Below are 14,325 nucleotides of genomic sequence, written 5' to 3'. Positions count from 1 at the left end.
TGATTGTATGTATTATTACAGACACTCTGTAGGGGGGATAATATAATTGACTGGGGCATCATGTGTTATGTCACTCCTTGTCATTTTAATTACAAATTGAATCCTAACTTCCTGACAAATCACATCGTTTTGAAAACTAAATGTGTATTATATTATTTGATTACATTCTCAGACCTAATGCTGCGTTCAWTTTCAAGTGGGTAGGTGGTAATTACCAGCGAAGTGAAGTCGTAAATCCCAATTGGAAACATTCATGTGCTTTGAACTCGCCGAGAAACGTAGATTGGCTAATGGTCAACAAACTGCATCAACCATAAACTAAGTAACTATTACAGCGATCACGCTTGTAAACAAGTTATAGCGTTCAAAAAACATATTAATAGATAGCTTTTTAGAATAATGTTTTGTTGTTGCATAACTGTCGAAATGCTGTTATCGAGGTAATTTCCTTAGTAGGTGATGTCAGAGATTAGCATGTTAGAAAAATCGGGGATGATATAGTTTCCCATTTGTTACCAATTGGTGGGCGTTCCCAGTCGTGAGTGGCTAATACAACCTTCCCACTTGGTCATGAATGCAGAATTAGACCTAATCTTCAAACCACAGAACCAGTTTGCATCCCAATAGTGTCTCCTTTCTCCTGAAGTGTWCTCTCGTTCACTAATTTCCACAAGTAGCATGGAGGGAGTTTCCACAATATTTCTTGGACCAGTATTTCCTTTCAAATCAGTGATGGGAAGTGCACAAATGGACACTTTGGGAGTAGGTAGAGATAATTGGGACGTAAACAGTTTTTTTCTTCAGTAATGTGTATTTGTTTCTTTAAAACGGTTGCGTGTTGCATTATGGGTGACTAACATCACATTAGCCAATCAAATGCTTTATATGCTGATGCGTTGTTATGGAGTTAAAGTCAAACTGAAAACATAGAAGACTGATCAAACTTGGATTATGTTTGTTTATAAATTATTAAACATATATGATATATTTTAAAAGTTGTATGAAATAGCCAGCGAATTTTCAAAAAAAATGTGTCTTCTGAATTGGCCAAGACTGGCTCTTTGCTCTTAACGTAACGTTGCTTTTGGTCTAGCTAGCAAACTAACGTTAGCTAGCTAAGTTAGCTTAGTAGCTAGATATCTAACGTTAGCCAGCCCTCTGTTCAGTAGCGAATGGCCTCGCCCGAACGGTTGAGTGCATTGCGAGAGCGCAACAAAGACTTGTTGATGCAGTTGAGGCACCAAACCGAAAGTTTGTTGACTATCACCGGCACCAAAGGCAGCTCGGAGAATGATTCAAACCGGACAGCACAAAACAACACAACGAAAAACCCAGGTCAGAATAAAGAAAAAAGTCCCCCTGCAGAGAACATGGTGACCCTGATAGATGGTGACTTAGGCACTGCTAGGTCAGCTCTCAGCAAACCTACTGTACAGTTCAAGGAGAGAGACAACACTGAAACACAGGCAACAGCACCACTGAGAACGGAAGGTAGGTAACCTTAACAAGCTAGCTATGCCAATGAAATGCAAAGGAACTGCTGACATAGACTAATATTGGCATATCAGTCACACAATAAGATTTCCATAGAAATAATGCTGAACCCATTTTTCCTCAGGTGAGGCAGTGGAATCTGTGAATGTCACCCTCTGTCAGACCTCTACACCATACCTTATCACAGGAACCAAGCTTAAACCAGGCCAAGCTGCAGAACACTCTACTGTTTACACAGGATTTCTTCAAGACCGAGGCAAAGGCCCTCCTGCAACTCTTGTCAGATCATTGGATATTAGGAGGCCCTATACCAGGCCAATTTACTATAATCAGGAGAATGAACGGGTGAGCAAAGTAAAAAGGAGAAGGGAAATGTTGTTATTACACAAGTGGTGTAAGGACAGTTCTGTTAAAAAAAAGTTGTTACTGTAGTAATTACCCTATTACTACCATAGATAATATATAAAGAAAGGTTACTATACACGGGTATATCATCTCCAACTAGATGGCACTGTATTATCAAAGTGAGGCAGTACAACCACAGATAGAACAATTAGCCAGATGTTTACTAGAATTATAGCATCCTGTTGGCATTTCCACTCACCAACAAATATGGTGAGTGGCCGGCTGTGGGAGAAGATGGATGCCGACAAAATTAAAATATGTTACAAACAGTTTTAAAAGTTCTTAAAAATTGCTTTGTTTAGAAGGAATGCAAGCGCAAATTTAGTTATTGCACATTTCACAGAGTAAGCGTTCCCTAACAGAAGAATGCAATATATATGCTAGAATGTGCCAATAGTATCAAACTAGCTCGTRCTTGGCTCTGCCCACCTCCTTGTTCAGCCCACTATGATTAATTTCCTCCCATTGGAAACGACAGGCTGTAGCCTATCTTGGGTTAGTTATTTTTTTTTAAATGGTACAACTGCTTGATCTACCATTGCACTCACTGCTGTGTGTTTTTTTTAGCAACACATTTCACCTTTAATAGTCTCATTAAAAATGTTGCCCTCTGCTTGTGTCCATAGAGGGAGGTGGGTAAATACACATTCCAATCCCCTGGACTGGAGCAAACATCAGCCTCAGACAGACAGCGTCTGCAGCCTTTACTGGGCTATGACTGGATAGCAGGTATGCCAAGAAATTAGTTCTATACAGAAATAAAGCTAACCCAACCAGTTTAGTGGGGTAGCAGCCAAAATGTTACTCTATATGAAATTGATACTGTTTTCTCCTCCCATAGGGATTGTGGATGCAGAAAGCTCCTTGACAGAGCACTCTGAGCAGTTCTTCAATGATCTGCGCACTTTCCGACAGGTCAACAGAGATGAGTGTGTCCACAGCCAACAAGCAGGGCAAGTGCATTCACTTAATGTAATATGTTTTTTTCTTGAGCTGTGAATCGGATTTGGGTATAAAGTATTTTTAACCAAAAGTTCCGACTATAAGAGGGCTATTACTGAAATAGATAATAATTCTTATTTAATGAATGACTGTTGATTTACCCTCCTCACAGATTATCTGAAGAGGACCTTTCACCCCCACCACTGTCAATAGAGAAGGAAGACCAACAGCACACCATGGACACTCACCAGTGTATGAGAAACCATAGCAAGCTTTTGGATTAGACCTACATAATGTCCCTATTGCTTACTGAAGAAGAGACCCTGAATACTGTAACTGTACTGTCTGACTCGGTTTCTCCTTGTTGTTTAGGTACGTTCTGTTACAGGATCAACAGCCGACTGTTCCCAACCCCGTTGGATTCTCAGGAGTCATGCCCTGTGTGTAAGAAGCCCAAATACAAAATCCCCCACACTGCGGCTGATCCAGCCTTTATCAGGTGAGACCACTCATCCGCCTGGTGCCACTTTTCATCTCACTGATCCTCAACTTCTACTAAAGTGAAGTCCATTACAAACCAGGATGGTGTTTTAATACCATACCGTTATAACACTTGTCCTTGTCATAAAGAATATTATTTTGTTTCTGTCCCAGGGTCAGCATCCCTCGCTCCACGCTGTTGCCAGCATACCAGTACAAAGCCCATCGGAGGTGTAGCTTTGACCCCTCCGACAGCCTGGGTCTACCATCGGTGAGTGTGGCATGTGTGTGTTAATAAGAGAAGACTACATCTCTCCATACAATGTGGTTTTGACATTGAAGCACACTCCTCAATCATTTGAATTATACTGTTCTGTTATCATCTTGCTTTGTCATCTTGCTCATTCTCATTGCTTATCCGGCCCATAGTTCGCCCAAAAACTGTAATAAKGTTTTAGTTGTAGTTGTATCACAAGCCTTTGATTTGATGTTCACTACAGCACTGTCTGTCAGGCTGGTCTAACACAGTCCCCAGCACTGGGCAACAGCTCAGCAGCCTGGATCTGAGGAGCTCTGTGGACACGAAGCCGGCATGCTATGGAGTCCCCTCTGCACAGCCACAGTCTAAGAAGTTTCTGGTGAGCCATTGCAAGATGAATGAAAACATATCACAGGTCTTGGTGGCCGTTGCAAAGATGTCTGTGTCTTAACATGTGTTTGTTTGGCATACTGGTATGTGTGGGTCTGGTTGATTGGTTTTCTGTTTTTTTCTCAGGATTTCTCAGTGTCCAGAGTGTCTGGCAGTCAGCGTTCTGATCAGCTGCTTGACGTGTCTCGTTTGGCCCGCTACCGTTTCCAGCGCCTGCCTGCCAACAGCAAACCACACAGCCCGTCCTACCCTGTGTTCTGACAACCTAACAGCACTATAAAACCTGTGTARTATTATGATTTCATATTTTTACATGAAATCTTTAATAATGATGACGAATTAACCCTCAGCAGTTTTAACGTAGGATTATCATTGTGGCTATTGAATCATTAATGTATCTTAACACATTATATAAGTGTATGATAGAAAATTAAGTGCTTGATTTTCATTTTGATGAGCTACCGATTTTATTAAAGGTGCAATATGCAGAAATCGCTCCGCCATTTCCTGGTTGCTAAAATTCTAATAGTTTATGTGATAAAAACAAGCAATGTATAGTGTAGATAATCATTTCACAGCGGTTTAAGTGGTTCGGTTATTTAAAAGATATTGTATTTTCAGCTGTTTGAAGCTGGTGTACAAAACCGAAAGTAAAAGACGCAAAAACAGAACTTTAGAACGGGAAGCATAGAAATAGTGCACATAGAACATATTGCAACTTTTAAGATTGGTACCAAGATAATACAATGTAATTTGCTTAAATAGTATTACCATCAATTTACTTAATTTCCATTGTTAGGGTCGACAAATTAAATTAGATTTCACCTTGTTATTTTTTATGAATGCATGTTGATGTCTTTAGGGGTGGTGATGATTTCTGGGGCTTCAGAGGGACAAATAGCGGACATTAGTGTAAGTGTTGTGCATACCTTAGAAACAATTTGACTTGACTCATTGTAAAATGAATAAWTTGACAGAAGGGAAGACCCTGTTTGAATAATCTTAAAAGGAAACCCTTGCGCCTTTCCTTGAACTGTTCCTAGGCCGTAATTGTAAATAATAATTTGCTCTTAACTGACTTGCCTAGTTAAATATAGGTTAAATAAAAATAAATAAAAAATCAGACATGATTGCATAGATTGAAGCTATGGAGGTAGGCTTTAGCCTTTTATCACAAAATTGGATAAGGAATTATGTTTTAAAATCAACATTCAGGTATTTATTTTGGTAAGATATTCAATTCTATATCAGAAAGGTGTTTTTGTTGATGCAGCCAGCCTCTAGTGCTGTTAATTCGTCACCACCTACAGGTAACTGTCAATATAAAGGAAACGCCAACATAGTGTCTTATATTAAAATCCCTTTATTGGTCAAGTGCGCACAAGGTTCAAGCGAAATTTGACTTCCGTTTTCAAACCAACCCCTCCAAAAGACACACAAACATGTTTTTTTTGTGAGTTGCTAGGGCCTAAGTGCCTTGCTCAARGATATAACGGCAGGCAATGGCATCTAGGATTTAATACTAGCAACACTCCAGTTGCCAGCTCACTTCCCAACAGATTTTTTCAGTCAGACCCGGGATTCGAACTTGCAACCCTCCGGCTGCTGGCTCGYGTCTAAMCGCTAGGGCCACCACGAGCCGCCAGAACAGCTTCAATGCGTCTTGGCATAGATTCTACAAGTCTTTTTTATTTTAACTATYGGAGGGATTTGAAACCATTCTTCCACAATAAATTCTATAATTCCTTTTTTTGTAATGGAAAACGCTGTCTCCGAGAAGCGTATCGGGCGGGGAATCGTTGGTCAGCGCGAACTTGGCGTGGGGCTGTGAAAAAGTWAAWMATTTCCCAACTTTATGCAAATCACCAACGGCGACCGCTAGGCGATGACCAATCATATCGAGTGGTTCCCATGAAGAATTAGACGCTATGGGACGACCCAAGCTGGATACTTTCTTCAGCAAAGATGGCTGACAATAATACTGGGGTGGAAGCAAATGTAAGTGATTATAACGCCATAACGAATCATGTAAAAGAAAAATACAGTTGAGAGTAATATGTTAGATAATATTAAAGACAAAATATGATGTATATTTTTTAGTCATATAGTTAATTTACGAAAATCGCTATTTAGCAAGCTAGCTGACTAGCTAACATTAGCTAGCTTTATGGGTGTTGTGACATGAGTTTGAAATTGTAATTCTGTTTGTTTAATGTTTTAGGGACTCCTGAAACAACCAGCAAACCACGCTGTCGTCTTGTGAAACAATGGATGTAAAGAATGTAGCTGGCTAAAGCATTTACCTCAAATTGAATGCACAATTTTGTAAGATGCCTTGCTGATATTTGCCATTCAATGCATCTGAAGTAAAGTAGCTAGCTAACTATTTTCTTGCTTATTGTGCAGTGGAGGATAAAAATACCTGTATGCCTATGGATGTGTAGCTAGCTATGTAGCCGATCTGTGTATCGACTCTAAAATGTTTGGTATACATGTCATTGCAGAACCTAGCCTTGATCCTCAGCTATCATAGACAGTTGTATCAACTTCAGAACAGTCTGAATGACATTAATGAAGCCTATGGATTGAGTAGAATTTAATATAACTTTGTGCCAACGATGAAAGTCTTATATACATGTAGTTTTGACCATGCATGAGATCCCCACATTGTAGCCTGTACATTTAATATATTCACTGATCATGTACTCTTCCTTGGCAAATAAAGGTGCAGTTCAGGTATGAATGCTGTCAGATTATTTTTCAGTCATATTCAATACCAGGCGTATCAAATTCCAGTCTTTGAATGATGCTGTGTCTACATGTATGTATTACAATTATACACTTCAACAGTGTTTACCAATCCTGGTCCTGGGACATCAATGGTTGCACATTGTAACTATGCAATAGACTAGAAACATGATTTAACTAGTTAAAGGCTGATTTGTAATTCATATATACATAAATATAATTTCAAAAACAGTACACTACACTTCCTATTCATCATGTAAATACTCTAAAACCGGTTCATCTCAATATCTAATTTCATTCACCTGCATTGATCTGATAAACAGGATAGGTGTAGTATTTCATCAAATGAAGGAGTTCATTTCAACCAGTAGAAAATGTGAAACGCTTTATTGAAAGAAGTTAATTATCCAAGGGTTATAAATGCATAATACATGCATTATAAATATTATAATTGTAATATATTATGAATACAAGTGCAATCTGTACTTCAATGCACATCTGGTGTGCATTATAAAAACAGGAAGAAAGAGGAGGTGGCGAGAGAGGTGTGAAAGACAGAAAGGGAAAGAGGTAAGAACAGAGGAGCAGGGAAGATAGCATATGATTAATGAATCACAGTGCTACACTAATATTCTCTCAGTTCATCACAATTACATAATAGTGTCTCTAGTGGTGTCTCCTAACCAGCCTTGGGCTCCCAGTCGGCCCGAATGTTATCTTAAGAGCGGATGAGGTGGCGATGTTGGCATCCTCTTTCACCTCAAAACATACCTGCAGAAGAGAGACAGATGGAGAGAGAGAGATATCATGTTTAAGCCTTGTTTTTTTTTWTTCTAACACTGTCAGTCATCATAATCATCAGCAGGTGAAATGCAAAACTGACCTTGGATCATTAATTCTGGGACTACTACATCTCTATTTCAATGTAAAGCATCTCTTTAATAATACTTCCTGTTGACCTGACCAAGTGACCTCTCACCTCTGATCATGCTGTGCCCTCTATGTAGCCAGTTCAGATGCGGGAGGGGTTCACCAACACATCTGATATAATCTAGAGGATTTAGGGAGAAGGGGAGAAAGGGATGAAGTGAAGGAGAGAGACTGTTATTGTGGAAATAAGGTAGTTAAAGAGACAGTGTTCCAACAGGAATCTGTGTGTGTGACCTCACCTGGTGTCCACACTAAGCACAGACATAGGAGGACAAACAATATATGGTAGTTATAGAATGAAGTGTCTTACTATTCTCCATGGTTGGCCCTCTTGCCTATTTGAAGGTGGGAGGAGCCACAGTTATACACCTGAGCCTGCTTACTGCACAACACAATCCATCAATCAGATTGATACATGAGTGTGTAGGTGTGGGTTACAAGGTGTCTAATTGTTCTACATTTTTGTCAATATGGGTGACTTAAAATAGCCTGTTTTGTTTTTGTACAGACGTCACACCCTTACCYAAACAGCAATCTCACCTAAGAAGTAGAAATCAAAGGAAGAGAAACTGGGGATTGAATAACTGCAGTTGACATAGCTAAGTAAATGGAAGAATACTCTTATTGCAATGTGGATGGCTTATAAAGGGCCTTTGGTTGTGCATAGTGTAGTCTATGGTGTTGCCAGGGAACAGCACCCTCTTCGAAGAAGTAGGAGGTGAAGATCTCCCGCACACGGATTTCCTCTCTTGCTGCGTTGTTGGACCCCATCCTTGAAACATCCTGCAGAGCAGCAGACTTCTCCTGGTCCTCGTGTCCATCCTCATGAAGTTATGCAGTACACAGGTAGCCTTCACACGCCTGAATTCCTCCAGGAGGCAGTCCCAGATGGCCCTGGTCACCCAACCTTGCAGTTTCCTACATGGTAACTGTAGGCAATCCTTTTGAAGGAATCTCCAGTTACAAGGTAACTGTAGGAATATGGAAGGTAATGTCATTAGACTAGTACATCACCAGGTCATTGTGGATTACTAAAATATAATATCCCTTATAACAAATCATCATAATATTGGATAGATAGATGCATGTGTAGCATGTGACAATAGCAGGATCATATCAAGGATAGCATCACAAATTAATACATGGGTCATTCTTGGGCTGCGGTAATATTTTTCTAAATATGCAATTCTTTTCCTAGAATAAATACATTTTCTGAACACCCCACAACATTAAGTACATATTAAACCTTCAAGAAAACATTTTCCCACCTCAGGCATTAAAGCCCTTTTATTATTGTAMATTTTTGTCTGATATGGACACCATTTATCTTCAACCCCGTCACAGACAATATGGAAGCTGTCTGAATATGATTATAAAAGATACTTGTTATAAAATCAACATTTACCTAATGCTCATGTGTCCCCCAAACCAATTCAATTATTATCAATATAAAATGTATGTAAAATCTCAGAATGTTGCTAGGTTAAACCCTGAAATAGACACATTATGTGTCAGCGGGMTCATCATTTAAATATAAAAATGCTTTCAATTCAGAATTGTAACATAAATCTAATCTTCTTGGGATTGTCYTTAACATTTCAGACTGAGCTCAGAAAACATTACATTCATATTTATTCATCTTTGCCCATTTTATTTAACAAATATTGTTATGTGACGGGGTTGAGACTAGGGTGACAGGAATGAATACTGTAACAGGGTTGAAGAGACATCGGTTTCGATATAAACAAGTTTAGTTTACTATCATAATACCTCCAAGATTTACCCCAAAACATTGCATTTCATTGTATGCAACCATGTAATAAGGACATTAGATATATTTAGAATAATCTGGGTTTTATTAACCAAACTGCAGTAAAAATAAAAACAAATAAAAACCCATTAGGCATTAGGGTAATTAATAACATTCAACAGGTTTCATCAGAAAAGTTCAACGTGTCATCAAACTGTTGGAACATTTTCCAAGGGCATTTAGAATGCTAGAACAGCTGTAGCTACAGCGCTAGTGTCACCATGACTATCCTTCTTCTCAGGAGAACCGTATTAATTMATTCATGGGTTTCTTSCTGAGAGTCTGGCCCACATATCTCTCTCAACCTCCACGTGGTGGGATGTCACACGCTGTGGGGGTGGAATCATCTCAAGGACTTCATCAAACTGATACAAGTGGATGTCGTCTCGAGAAGGCCAGAAAAATCTGGTCCTACACGATGCATACATTTCACTTGTACCCTCATTTCATCCATGCTGAGGATGATGCCTGGATAAAGGTTATCATCATATTCCACTACACACCACTGTCCAAGAACACCTGGATCTCCCCACTGGATTTCATCCACAGGTTGTTGATTTTCCTAGTTGGCTGGCTGTTCTGCAGCAGCCAGGACCTTCTGCCTGAAACTGAAGTGCTGTGTGTTAAAGCATGTACAGTTTAGCTCCTTTTTTGTTGAACAAAGGCAGCTGACATCACAAGATATCAGCTCACCAGGAGAAACGGTGATGACATGGTGTATTCTCATGGTGGAAGGCACAGCTTTCATCGGGCTTGGCATCATCTCCATTGCACGTTCAACATCGGTACTCTACACAAAGACCAACAATGCACATTGCCCTGACCTTGAAGATCCTGGCTGTGGGGACTGCTCTGGAACATGATCTGGACTTTGTGGAGGAGTGGTCAAGTTCCTCAGTGCTCCTTCCTCTCCTTGCTTCTTTTGTATGCTGTTCTCCACTGTTTACGCTGCTGACGCTGGTATCTCTCACTGAAATCACTTGTTTCATCTGACTGCTATACTATGGTTTGACCCGACCTGGTTATGTGTTGTGAAGCTAGCCACATAAAGGAATAGCCACAATAGTGGAATTTGCGATTCGCCTTTAAAATAAAAGTCCCTCTTTGAAAGTGATGCAGAAGGTTAAAATTGGTGAAATCATGCCATGTTTAGACTTGATATTGTTAAACATGGATGGAGTGTTGGAATGTGGAGCAATGAAATGGGGTATCAGTCTACTCGGTGACACCAAGAGAACACAACTGTGAATAGTTTAAGGAAATATTAGCATCGTAGCTCTTATTGCGGGACTTTGACTGTGGGAAATCACCTCCCCAGTCAGCCTATTGTGCGTATTGACATTCATATTGCACTATACAGCCTTACCTAACGATTGGGGATCAATTAAATGGGGTATCAGCCTTCTCAGTACCTAAGTGCTTTTYCCCCAAAGTCCTCCTCAAGAGTTATCAGGCTCCAAAACATCCACGTTGAATTGTTTTTCCTCTGGAATACTGTTCAATACACATGGTAGGTTGACTGGTACAATAAATGTGGCTCAATTCACAGTGGTTTCAGATTCCCGCAATAAGAGCTATGGCGCTAAGGTTCTCTTGGTGTCACTGAGTAGACTGATACCCCATGTCATTGATCTACAATCCATAGGTAAGGCTGTACAGTGAAATAAGTATGCCACCAATGCAATTCTAAAGTCTAATACATCCCGTGTGATTTCAACAGATTTTTTGTCAAATTAACAAATGATTGTCTTTTGTAGAATTTATATAAGAACATTCCAACCTCGTTTGCATGATCTATTCCATCATGGAATAATTCCCCTATTTGTATTATTTGCATGACTTTCATTGAGAGACTTTTATTTTGAAGACAACCCGCAAATTCCACGATTGTGGCTAATCCTTATTGTGGCTAGCTTCATATAGATGGGTCCGACCACCATTAATCAAATAAGAACTGTCTTATAAATATTTTAGACGATGACACTTAGCTAGATAGTTAGCTAGCTAACTATAACTACTGAAACAGATTATGTCGTTTTGCTATGTTTTTGGGGAAGAACTTTGTTTGCCTGCATCAGCTAGCTAGCTAGCTTTATTACGACCAGCACTGCCCAGAGCTTGGGAAGGTGTGTCTGCGCTCGTGCGGCACCGACTCTGGGCGCCAAAGTTTTACCAGCTTCATTATTATGTGACGTGCAGTCAAATTCGGGGTAGCCACAATAGTGGAATTTGCGGTTTGTCTTCAAAATAAAATCTCTCAAACAGCGTTCTCTAATGAACCCTCTATGCACCTTTAAGACCGCTCTTTCAAAGTCACCGATATCKCTTCTAGCCATGGTAGCCAAAATAGTGGGCAACTGGGCATTTTTATACAATTTCTCCATTACCAGGGTTTTGTTTAGAAGGGATAYCGCTTTTGTCGAAATGTACTTTTCATACCAGGTTTATGATAATTTATGCAGTAGGTTAGGAGAATTGGGTTAAGGTTAGCGAAAATGCAAAAAAAAAAAAAACTTTTGACAACAACTGTATCCATCTAGACATGATGACCAAWGACCATTTATTTATGTTACGTGCGCCTGTCCACAAGAGATTACCAAAGGTGGAAGTGGCCAACAAGCGCGCTATATTTATCTGCTTCTTTATTGGACAACCCAATGACGACGTAACCCCGCTAAACTCGAACATGAACAAAACCTCCGCTGCAAATGTTAGCACCTTGACCAGAGATTCAACCAGGCATGGTAATTGAACTGTATTCTGGTTGTTTCTTTTGAAAGAATACATTTAAACAGGTGACTTCTCTATAGTGCGAAATGGATTATCAACACCATATTACCTCATGTCCTTTGAGAATACTTTGCCTTTTTAATCTGGTAAGTAGGCCTACTGTATGTTTTACAGATGTTATTGGGTTTAGTTTAGGTACTGTGATTTATGTTTTTTTTWATGATCATGATGATAAGAGATGTAGATAATTAACATGATTATGATGACCTATTTATGATTATGGTGGAGATGATGATGGTGGTTGATTATGATATTATGCAAATGTATTTATGATTGTTGTTATTGCTGTTATTATTTGTGCTAATGATACATCTTTTATAATTGTAATTACAGTAGTATATCATATTTTATGTTATAAATTGCAGTATAAAATATTTTCTAAATTGATAGGTGTAGCCTACTTTTCAGATATGAAAGATGAAAATTAACAAGTGAACATAAAACAATTACAAGTTAGGGCACTGCTGTTACAGAAACTGAAACCTTTTTTTATCATAACCCTAGTGAGCCTGGCTGCAATTTGTCCTACACTGCCAGTAAATGTAGTCATTCTAGTATTGTGCAAAGTTTTATAGAGCAGTTAATTCACTGAAATCAAGAATGCTCTCATAACATTTTTGTTAACATCAGGGGATTAGTTTATTGAATGTTAATTATTAGTTTATAGATTTAGATAGCTTGTGAATCTTTTTGTTTGTGTAGGTGTTTTACCAGGGTTTTCTTGGTACATTCTGTGACAGTCACTTTTTTCTGAACTGGATATTGTTTGGTGTGTGGGTTTTGCCTCCAGGAAGCATAGCTGTTGGAAATAGGGGTGCTGGGGTGCAGCACCCTCTGAAAAATCTGAATTGAACAAAAAATATTTAACAAAACAACAACAACAAAAAATCCACAAATGTAGTGCACCGGCACTTCTGTATAAGCAGACCAATAAAGCCATCTGTAGGGCAGACAACCCCCCCTCCCTCCCCTTCCTGTGGCTATTCCAGGAAGTGTAGGTGTAGTGTAGATAACTGATTCTGTAGGCATTTCCATGTTGCAAGGTTTATCATCTGTTTACTGGCAGAGTAATCTCGGTTTACCTAGAGCGTAATTTTGTCAGACGCTCATAATCTGTCCATGAGAGATTACTGCCAGAGGGCTGAGGGAAAGTAAGTCTTCTACATCATGGCTGGACTTCACTCTGGGAACTGGAATATTCTGTTGTTGCAAAATAAAATAATGATTCCTCTAATGATCATGGTTCTCTCTCTCTCTCTGTCTATCTCTCTCTCCCAGGTATCCTCTGTATTGTTGTCCAGCTGTCCTCATATCTGTGACCCAGGTAAAGCCATCAGTTTACCCCCCTGAACTAGATAGTAAAAGTGGGGTAAAAGATTACACCTGTCTCACAGTGTTACAAGGTGTATTTACTTCTTGCTTTCATCCAGCAATTCTACTCATTTTGCCATGGGGTGGAGAGAAAAAGTAGCAGTTTTACAGATAATTTCCTGCAATTCTACACATTTTGCCATAGGGTGGATGCAGTTTTTAATATGATAACTGATAATCAATGGGCCCCAACCCGGTCGGTAATTCGACCATGCTTACTACAAGTTTAGATAGCTAGCCTCTAGATTAATTTAACAATCTATTATTTTTTGCAGGCATGGGCTAATTGAGTGACTGCTGATGCACAACCAAATGTCGAAATTGTACCTTGTGTATTCTATTACTGAGTCCCCCCCCCCCCCSYCCCGTCCCTGATCAGCCAGTTGCCCATCCCTGATCTAGTGATTGATCCTTCATTCTACACTGTCAGAAACTGGCACTCTGGAGCCTGTGATGAAACCTCATGGCACAGGAAGTAGCTGAGCACATGCAGTATATCGTTTTCTGTGGAATGTGATATTGGTAGATAAGGAAGCCATCGATGACCTTTGTGATGACTGAACAGTCTGTCTGTCACATCATTGGGAATAGATTTGGGGAGATGACCTTTATTTGCTAGCCACAAATGCTGCTTGTTCCTGTTTTGACCCACTGACATGCAAATAAATGACCTTTAGAGATGACAGACACAGTCAGCTCTCTGTGT

At 39.6% G+C, this 14,325-nt stretch overlaps 1 protein-coding gene across 1 annotated transcript; it reads left to right on the top strand.

Annotated features, from left to right (window-relative positions):
* The first annotated feature begins 598 nt into the window (after positions 1 to 598).
* miip (migration and invasion inhibitory protein) lies at positions 599 to 4,466 on the top strand. Its single transcript, XM_023996107.2, has 9 exons — positions 599 to 1,491; positions 1,619 to 1,839; positions 2,526 to 2,628; positions 2,741 to 2,852; positions 3,014 to 3,093; positions 3,214 to 3,340; positions 3,496 to 3,592; positions 3,822 to 3,959; positions 4,097 to 4,466. Exons 1-9 carry the CDS (start codon positions 1,173 to 1,175, stop codon positions 4,229 to 4,231), a joined length of 1,332 nt encoding a protein of 443 aa, XP_023851875.1. The 5' UTR covers positions 599 to 1,172; the 3' UTR covers positions 4,232 to 4,466.
* Positions 4,467 to 14,325: the final 9,859 nt, after the last annotated feature.

Source organism: Salvelinus sp. IW2-2015, linkage group LG11 (assembly GCF_002910315.2).
Source record: "Salvelinus sp. IW2-2015 linkage group LG11, ASM291031v2, whole genome shotgun sequence".
Classification (NCBI taxonomy): Eukaryota; Metazoa; Chordata; class Actinopteri; order Salmoniformes; family Salmonidae; genus Salvelinus; species Salvelinus sp. IW2-2015.
This window is presented reverse-complemented; position numbering and strand designations above follow the sequence as displayed.

What these genes read in the sequence shown, in the direction of transcription:
- miip (XM_023996107.2), top strand. Translation starts at nt 1,173, where the DNA reads ATGGCCTCGCCCGAACGGTTGAGTGCATTGCGAGAGCGCAACAAAGAC. An exon ending in AGCACCACTGAGAACGGAAG is followed by an intron (nt 1,492 to 1,618) that starts GTAGGTAACCTT and finishes ATTTTTCCTCAG; the next exon opens with GTGAGGCAGTGGAATCTGTG. An exon ending in ATAATCAGGAGAATGAACGG is followed by an intron (nt 1,840 to 2,525) that starts GTGAGCAAAGTA and finishes TTGTGTCCATAG; the next exon opens with AGGGAGGTGGGTAAATACAC.